The following is a 9,665-nucleotide window of genomic DNA, read 5'->3' as shown; positions in this document are numbered from 1 at the left end:
CACCTCCCGCGTGATTTTGGGCATCCCATGGATGTTAAAACACAATCCCCGGATCAATTGGCCGTCTGGGGTGGTGGTTCAGTGGAGCGAAACCTGCCATCGGGTGTGTTTAGGATCCTCGGTTCCTCCCGGTTCCCAGGCTAAGGAGGAGGTCAAAGTCCCGCCCAATCTGATGGCAGTGCCAGTTGAGTACCACGATCTTGCTGACGTCTTCAGCAAGGATCTGGCACTCACCCTTCCCCCGCACCGTCCGTACGATTGTGCCATTGATTTGGTTCCAGGCGCTGAGTTCCCGTTCAGCAGGCTGTACAACCTCTCACGACCTGAGCGCGAATCAATGGAGACCTACATCCGGGACTCATTAGCTGCCGGGCTGATCCGGAACTCCACCTCCCCGATGGGGGCAGGTTTCTTTTTTGTGGGCAAGAAAGATGGTGGACTTCGTCCATGTATTGATTACAGGGGGCTGAATGAGATTACGGTTCGCAACCGATACCCGTTGCCATTATTAGATTCCGTGTTCACCCCCCTGCATGGAGCCAAAATCTTTACTAAACTGGATCTTAGAAATGCGTATCACCTGGTTCGGATCCGGAAGGGAGACGAATGGAAGACGGCATTCAACACCCCATTAGGTCACTTTGAGTACCTGGTCATGCCGTTCGGCCTCACAAACGCCCCCGCGACGTTCCAAGCATTAGTTAATGATGTCTTGCGGGATTTCCTGCACCGATTCGTCTTCGTATATCTAGACGATATACTCATCTTTTCTCCGGATCCTGAGACTCATGTCCGGCATGTACGTCAGGTCCTGCAGCGGTTGTTGGAGAACCGGCTGTTTGTGAAGGGCACCTCTTTGTCCTTCCTGGGGTTTATCATCTCCCCCAACTCCGTCGCTCCTGATCCGGCCAAGGTTGCGGCGGTGAGAGACTGGCCCCAACCCACTAGCCGTAGGAAGCTGCAACAGTTCCTCGGCTTTGCTAATTTCTACAGGAGATTCATTAAAGGCTACAGTCAGGTAGTTAGCCCCCTGACAGCCCTGACCTCACCAAAAGTTCCCTTCACCTGGTCGGATCGTTGCGATGCCGCGTTCAAGGAGTTGAAACGGCGCTTCTCGTCTGCACCCGTTCTGGTGCAGCCCGATCCTAGTCGCCAGTTAGTGGTTGAAGTGGACGCCTCGGACTCAGGGATAGGAGCTGTGCTTTCCCAGAGCGGGAAGACCGATAAGGTCCTTCACCCGTGTGCCTATTTTTCCCGCAGGTTGACCCCGGCCGAACGGAACTATGACGTCGGCAATCGAGAACTCCTTGCGGTGAAAGAGGCTCTTGAAGAGTGGAGACATCTGTTGGAGGGAACGTCCGTGCCATTCACGGTTTTCACTGACCACCGGAACCTGGAGTATATCAGGACCGCCAAGCGGTTGAATCCCAGGCAAGCCCGCTGGTCACTGTTCTTCGGCCGTTTTGACTTCCGGATCACCTACCGTCCCGGGACCAAGAACCAGAGATCGGATGCCTTGTCCCGGGTACATGAAGATGAAGTCAAAACGGAGTTGTCGGATCCACCGGAACCCATCATCCCGGAGTCCACTATCGTGGCCACCCTCACCTGGGACGTAGAGAGAACCGTCCGGGAGGCCCTGGCACGAAGCCCGGACCCCGGAACTGGGCCGAAGAACAGACTTTACGTCCCATCAGAAGCTAGGGCTGCAGTCCTGGACTTCTGTCACGGCTCTAAGCTCTCCTGTCATCCAGGGGTGCGAAGAACCGTGGCAGTTGTCCGGCAGCGCTTCTGGTGGGCGTCCCTAGAGGCGATTATATCCAGGCCTGCACCACCTGCGCCAGGGGCAAGGCTGACCATCGTAGGGCTTCGGGTCTGCTCCAGCCGCTGCCCGTGCCCCATCGCCCCTGGTCCCACATCGGCCTGGATTTAGTCACGGGTCTCCCGCCGTCCCAGGGCAACACCACCATCTTCACGATAGTGGACCGATTCTCCAAGGCGGCCCACTTCGTGGCCCTCCCGAAGCTCCCGACGGCCCAGGAGACAGCGGACCTCCTGGTTCACCACGTCGTCCGGCTGCATGGGATCCCAACAGACATTGTCTCAGATCGCGGTCCCCAGTTCTCCTCGCACGTCTGGAGGAGCTTCTGCCGGGAACTGGGGGCCACGGTGAGTCTCTCATCCGGGTACCATCCCCAGACCAACGGGCAAGCAGAACGGGCCAATCAGGAGATGGAGCAGGCCCTGCGTTGCGTGACAGCCGCGCACCCGGCGGCCTGGAGTACCCATCTGGCCTGGATCGAGTATGCCCATAACAGCCAGGTGTCGTCAGCCACCGGCCTCTCCCCTTTCGAGGTATGTCTGGGGTACCAACCGCCTTTGTTTCCAGTGGTTGAGGGAGAGGTCGGTGTGCCCTCGGTCCAGGCCCACCTACGGAAGTGCCGTCGGGTGTGGCGTGCCGCCCGTTCTGCCTTGCTGAGGGCCCGGATGAGGTCAAAGGCCCATGCAGACCGTCGGTGGACCCCGGTCCCTGTGTATCGGCCAGGGCAGGAGGTGTGGTTGTCGACAAAGGACATCCCCCTCAAAGTGGACTCCCCTAAGTTACAGGACCGTTACATCGGTCCCTTCAAAATCCAGAAGGTCATCAGTCCAGCCGCAGTGAGGCCGGCAGCTGAAGCCTCACTGCGGATCCATCCTGTATTTCACGTGTCCCGAATCAAACCACATCACACCTCACCCCTCTGTACTCCGGGTCCGGCACCGCCTCCTGCCCGGATCATCGATGGCGAGCCGGCTTGGACTGTGCGCCGGCTTTTGGATGTCCGTAGGATGGGCCGGGGCTTCCAGTATTTGGTGGACTGGGAGGGGTACGGACCTGAAGAACGCTCCTGGGTGAAGAGGAGCTTCATTCTGGACCCGGCCCTCCTGGCCGATTTCTACCGCCGCCACCCGGACAAGCCTGGTCGGGCGCCAGGAGGCGCCCGTTGAGGGGGGGGTCCTGTTGTGTGGGCCGCTGAAGAGGAGGTACTGCTGGCCCACCACCACCAGAGGGCACCCTGCCTGGAGTGCGGGCTCCAGGCACCAGAGGGCGCTGCCGCCTCACAGGAGCAGCTGGGGTGACAGCTGACACTCATCACCTGTGACAGCTGTCACCACTCATCTGATCTGCATCGGTATATCAGCAAGATGTCATCTCCACCTCTTTGCCGAGATATCGTTCTACCTGAAAGGTAATATCCTCAGCCTGACTGCTTGATAGAAAGCCCTTTTTGTGATTTTTGTGAGTGATAACAGACTTTTTCTCCAACGAGAGGTGGAGGTAGCTTCCCTGCCGTGCAGATTGCTGGGTGCAGACGCACCCACGTTTAATTGTGTTTTTGTTCCTCGCCAGCAGTACCAGGTCCGACACGCGGAGGCAGTGGCCACCTGGGAGTTCGGGACTTGGCGGCTCCAGTATTCCCGGGGTCTGGTGGCGGAGGAAATCGTGTGGTTCCGGTTCTGCTTTGGACAGGTGTCTCCTATCTTCGAGCCTGCCCACACGACACCTTGTAATATGACCTCTGATCTGTTGTGTAATCTGTTGTGTTTGTTGTGCACGTTCGCAACAGTAAAGTGTTGTTATTTGACCTATTCCATTGTCCGTTCATTTGCGCCCCCTGTTGTGGGTCCGTGTACTTACACTTTCCCAACAGAATCATGAGAGCAAAATTCATGGTACCATGAATTACAGCAATATAAGAAGCTTTAGACCAAACATTTTTTGTGGTTAAACAAGCGTGTTGCTGCGGGGATCCACGGGTTCTAGATTGAGTAGTGTTTATAAAATAGGTAGCTGACATTTTTCAAGGGAGGTAATAAATTATGCAAAGTTTCTATAATGACTAACTGAGAGTGCTGTAAATTAAAATGAGAAAGCTTTGTGAGTAATTGTATTTATTATTCGGCACATTTAGATTTTTTTTTTTTTTTTTAACTGGCAATGTTGAGATATTTCCTTTGTTCATAGCTTGTCTGGTTACCAGGGACTGATTATTGGTGAAATCAGTGTCAATTGTTCACTGTTGTTATATAATTTCCCTTATTTCTCCAAAAATATTTGTCCTACCAACTTTCCCTTTTCGCGGCGTTCATCCATGACCCAAAATACATAATCATTCCAAACGGCAAATGTTATCTCTCCCCAGTTTCTCTGTGATCAAAGTTAAACACACTTACATAAACAGAGGCCACTTCACCCAGGAATTAGCAGATGTTCATACTAAAAGTGCAATGGAAATTCAGAATCAGAATAGAGGAAGGATTTAAAGGAAGCAGATAAAAATGCAGAAGACTCACAATTCAGCAGCTTTTAGAATCAGCTAAATGAATCCAGCTACGCACCTTAACGCTAAGCAGATGTTATTAGTTATCATCACTGCACATCAATATATTGCAGGTTTCTCCTTTAAGAGCTCATTATCCTACTCACCATTTATTATTGTTATTCACCAATGACAGCAGATCAAATTCCAAGTATGTGAGAACTTACTTGGCAATAAATTCTATTCTGATTCTGATTCCACTGCTGCGACGGGGACTGAGGCCAAATCAATTTCAGAATTCTGGACCTACCTATGTAATAAACTTTTCTTCTCTAACCTGTTGAATCTTCTGGTAGAAATGTGAGATCATCCACTTTTAAGAGAATGCTCCATTACATGTTTGTCTTTTGTTGTTTTTTTTTTTTAAAAGATTGATTTTGGACAATCAAAGCTATTAACAGCAGCACAAAAGTCACTCCTCATGAAGAACATTTTCATTCCTGTTTATTTATTTTAAATGAACACCACGCAACAGTTTTCCAAATATTTTGTGTCTGCACAAAATAAACTGTGCTTTTAATTTGGAAAAGGAAACCTGCACTCTGTTGGACATTTAGTGTTTTCACATCTCCACACATTAAACCAAACTACGGTGACTGGATCCTACCTTTGGTTGGATTTGGTTGTAATTTTGCTGATCCATTTAATTTACTTTGTCTATACTTTGGAATCTGATGACACGCACCAGCACCAAAGGGCCTCGGGGTCTACAGAGGACTTATGACTTCTTCAGTCTCATGAGAAATAAAAGATAATGTGTCGATCTCTTCCAACAAAGACGTCACACTGTTTTGGTCACTGCATTTCAAAAATTTACAACAGCAAACTTCCATTGATTTTTTTTAAATTACATTTTATTAATTCAATAAAAAAAATAAATACTGTATAAACATTGGTCCAAAGTGACTGATTCAATAAATAACATATTTAAGTGTATATAAGTGACACTGGTCATAAATCCTTTTATTACCAGTTTTACAGTTTTTATAATTAAACAATACATAAATAAATACATAAATAAATAAATACATAAATAAATAAATAAATAAATAAATATAATATTGTGATTAAATAGACAGACATGGTGCATGCCTACTGTGCACAATCTGTGAGGATGTGTTAAATCTTTGTAACATGTCACAGAGTGCTTAACCAAGGTTATCGTACACGGTACGTAACGGCTCCAGAGCTCGGACATGGTTTGACTATGAGCTCTTCCTTAAGGCAGCTGAGACCTTTCCAGCACTGTGCTGCAGCAGCTCAGTTTCCATTTCTGTAAAGTAAAATATGTAAGCTCATTCATCTTTTCCCTTTTATGCTTGGGGTAGCCACAATAGATCCAATATGGATCTGCATGTGGCCTGGCACACGTTTTGTGCTGGATGCCTTTCCTGACACAACACCACATTACATGCAGAGTGGCCACAGATGGTCTTGAACCACAAACCTTCTGTTTTTAAAGCCTGTACAATGACTACTTGACCACCATGAAGCATTTCCATAAAATCAAAGTGAAAAGTCAATATTGAGCGTTTTGTAGAGTTTCCCAGAGTTGATTTTAACAAGTGCAAAGTAAGTGATGTCACAGTCTGAGGTTTGTAGTTAGTATTCAGGATTCAGAGGCACCAGCTCCAGGCTCCAACACTGATTCCTGCACTCACAAGGCAAACACACCAAAGAAGGTCTTTCCAGGCTCATCGTCCAGGTCAGGCAGCAGGTTCTTCTCTATGACTGTCTTCAGCCTGTCTCCTTGCTTCAGGTTGAATGCTGCTCCCATATAAACTGCGGAGAACCAACTTCCCTCCTCATCCTGCTCACTCGTGCTTTTCTTTTGGCAGACAGTGCGGACAGAGTGTAGGATCGGTTGGTAGGATTTTGGTACATCGTCATCGCCGTAGGAACTGGACCAGCGCTGGACAGTGTTGCTCAGGTGCACCATGGGATTCGAGGTGCTGTCAGCCTCACTGCTGCAGTTTACTCGGAAAGATGCCTGACTGTAAACGAAGTAGAGCCCATTTTTAGGGATCACAATTTCATTGTTGTTGAGTTTCAGGTCTCCTTGAGAGTGATACTGGTCTGCCTGTTTGATCCATTCAGCTGAGGTTTCCAGCTCAGGGTTGTATTCTCCTGTGGAGGAAAACAGAAATTAAGAGACAAGCTCAATGAAGAAAAAGCATTCAAAGTCGAGGTTTGATTATTTAGAAACATCACCATCACAGGATGAATATCCTTGCATGAAGAATTCAAGGACCCAGTACTCATGTCTCACAGACTATCACGCCTTCCTGAAACAGCCCCAAACCAACAACCGCTACAGAATGCTGAATAGCCTATATAACTTCAAAAATGGTAACTGGACTGCATTTATATAGCGCTTTTCCATCTGCATCAGATGCTCAAAGCGCTTTACAATAATGTCTCACATTCACCCAGATGTCAGGGTGCTGCCACACAAGAAACTCACTACACACCGGGAGCAACTAGGGGTTTAAGGACCTTGCCCAAGGGCCCTTAGTGATTTTCCAGTCAGGCTGGGATTTGAACCGAGGATCCTCTGGTCCCAAGCCCAACAGCTTAACCACTAGACCATCACCTCCCCTACTACTTCAAAAAGTACTCTTTCCTATAGACCCAGCAGGACTTCTTCAAACTCCATAAGGACCAAAACAAAAAAACAAAACCTTCTTAAAGACCTCAACATTGTGAACACCTCGAGTTTTAGTAGCAGATATAAAAGACATCAGAACCTACTGAGGAAGCTCTATGATGGCAGTGATCCGTTTCATCCAAAGAAACCCCCTCGAAAACCCTTCGGTCACTAGCACTCCTAGACGTTCAGGGGCACTAAAACCAACGGACCCCAAAGAATCAGTGCCCACTCAGTACATGTCAGTGTGAGCAGATGATTGATGCTTCAGACAGAAATTATTCATTCATTGTTGGATTTGTGTTTTACCTTCTAAATGAATGGCAGCTCGTACGTTCTCAGAAATTTGCCTCAACGCACGATGAAGACCTGTGAGGAAGAGGATGCAGGTTGTTAGAGGACAGTGTTCCCACCATTCAACATGTCACTGTAATGTTCACATGTTGAAAGAATAAATAAGAGCAAAAGGAAAGCAGCTGAGGGTCTGAAAACACACTGTAGCTTTTTCTGTGTTTGTAAATGTTGATTTATTGTTCTGTATTTTTTATGAACTCTTTTTTGTGTGTATTTGTGTTTCTGTTGCCTGATCCTGTCATATCTGAGAAAGGAAACAGAGTCGGTCCTGAGTAGAACTCGGCTGGGAGTTCACTGGGAACAGCAGGAGCAGTGAGCAGGTTTCTCCCTATACGGGAGTTCTGTCAGAAAGGGCACCCAGTGTACGTAAAACTTGTGCCAAATCAAACCAGTTCCAGATCTGAACCAGTTCCACTGTAGCAAGCTGAGGGCAGCTGAATGTATGTTTGTCAAGTGATTCTAGCTGTTCTTGACACTTTGTTCACAGATCAGTATCAGAGAGATGAAGGCTGCGCCCTGATTTATTTCTTGATTCAGGGAAGATGTGACGACATTTTAAAATCTGCATAAAAAGTTTTGTCTTTATTTTCTTGAGTGTTGAGATTTGCTTCACAATATCTCAATTTTATATGATGACATCACAAAGCGATCTTTGTGTCAGTGGCTGAAGGTGCGAGTCTACAGTGTTCCTTCAGAGTCACCAGTATAAAGTCTGTGCTGACCTTTAAATGTAAAAAACACATGAATATCACTGTTATTTTTAAGTGTTTCAGTCTGATTTTACAATCCAAAGTCCTCACCTTCAGGGTCCTGCCCGTGATCTGCTTCTTCTTGCTGAAAGAAGAGACAAGAGTGTGTTAGAACAGTCATCTCACACACACACCTTAAGAGACTCACACACTCGTCCTCTCACCTGCACATGCCTGCTGACGAGGAGCACAGCCGCCGCCGCTGCAGCCAGACACAGTGTGATGGTCAGCAGGGTCCAGGTCAGCCTGGAGCTGCTGCTCCTGTCTTTGTGCGGGGATTGGATCTTGGTACACGCCACAGAGTCAGCCTCCAGCTGAACCACACACTGATTTTCCATTTTATCCCTCTGATTTGTGCGAGCGCGTCTGTCCTGTTCTGAATTGTTGTGTGAGATGCAGCGAGCAGCTCTTTTTAAAGCCAGTCACTTCCTGCCGGGGAAGGAAACTCCGATGATGTCACATACTGTGAGTGAGTGGAGATTTGATGAGGAAGAGAAAGAAGGAGCAAACTGGGCGCATCACACAATCCCACACACTGCAGCTCATATGACTGTGCAATCCCACACACACACACACACACACACACACACACACACACACACACACACACACACACACACACACACACACACACACACACACACACACACACACACACACACACACACACACACACACACACACACACACACACACCAAAACATCAAATCCAGGCTTGCATCTCAGCTGTACCTTCTGGCAAATTGTAGCTGAACTTTCAGGTTTTCATGTTAAGAAAACCCTCCTCTGTATCACTTCATCATGAAGCTGTATAACTGGTGATACAAAATGCAAACATGCACTGTGCATGATTTTTCTAATCACATCCAGAGAAGCCTATAATTTCTTCTGGGTTGTCTGTGTGTCTTGGTGGCTTTCCTCACTGTTCTCCTACTTGCACAGTCACTCAGTTTTTGAGAAATGTCTACTCCACACAGATTTACCACAGAGTACCATATTGTTTGTATTTCTTCATAACTGATGTAAATAAAGTCCAAGACTTATTCAGTGACTTGAAAATGTACATGTATCCATCCCCTGACTTGTCTGAAGAAAACTGGCAATAAAAGTGATTATTTACAGGTATTATACCAAAGTGTCCCATTACTTATGCAACCCATCATCTTGGCTTTTACAGTTTACACACATTTTGCAAAATTTGGCCCAATGTGTCATAACTCTACACACAAGCAAGATAAGACACAACACTTGTTGTAAAACTCCTCACAGCTCTGCCAAAATGAAACCCTACAGTCAAAACCTAACAATCCCCCTCTAAAAATGTCATTCTAGCAACAAAATGATAACACACACGTACCATTTTGAAACACTTTCAAATCAACAGCAATACACTATTGTCTTTCACACAAAACACTTGAAGTCAATATATTTTATTTACATTTACTCAAATGAGCTGAAAGCTACAGTAGTTAGCAACAAAAGTGTTATTTCCCTGTTTTTATTTTTTGTTTTTTACAAATAAATAGAATTTTCTTACAAATACCTAAAGAAACA

At 47.0% G+C, this 9,665-nt stretch overlaps 1 protein-coding gene across 1 annotated transcript; it reads right to left on the bottom strand.

Moving 5' to 3' along the window:
* Window positions 1–5,453: 5,453 nt before the first annotated feature.
* tnfa (tumor necrosis factor a (TNF superfamily, member 2)) lies at window positions 5,454–8,479 on the bottom strand. Its single transcript, XM_034160845.1, has 4 exons — window positions 8,276–8,479; window positions 8,163–8,196; window positions 7,318–7,377; window positions 5,454–6,488 (listed from the first exon to the last, which is right to left on the bottom strand). Exons 1-4 carry the CDS (start codon window positions 8,447–8,449, stop codon window positions 6,019–6,021), a joined length of 738 nt encoding a protein of 245 aa, XP_034016736.1. The 5' UTR covers window positions 8,450–8,479; the 3' UTR covers window positions 5,454–6,018.
* Window positions 8,480–9,665: the final 1,186 nt, after the last annotated feature.

Source organism: Thalassophryne amazonica, chromosome 20 (genome assembly GCF_902500255.1).
Source record: "Thalassophryne amazonica chromosome 20, fThaAma1.1, whole genome shotgun sequence".
NCBI lineage: Eukaryota > Metazoa > Chordata > Actinopteri > Batrachoidiformes > Batrachoididae > Thalassophryne > Thalassophryne amazonica.
Note: the sequence above shows the minus strand (reverse complement) of the source record. Positions and strands in the feature narration are given on the sequence as shown.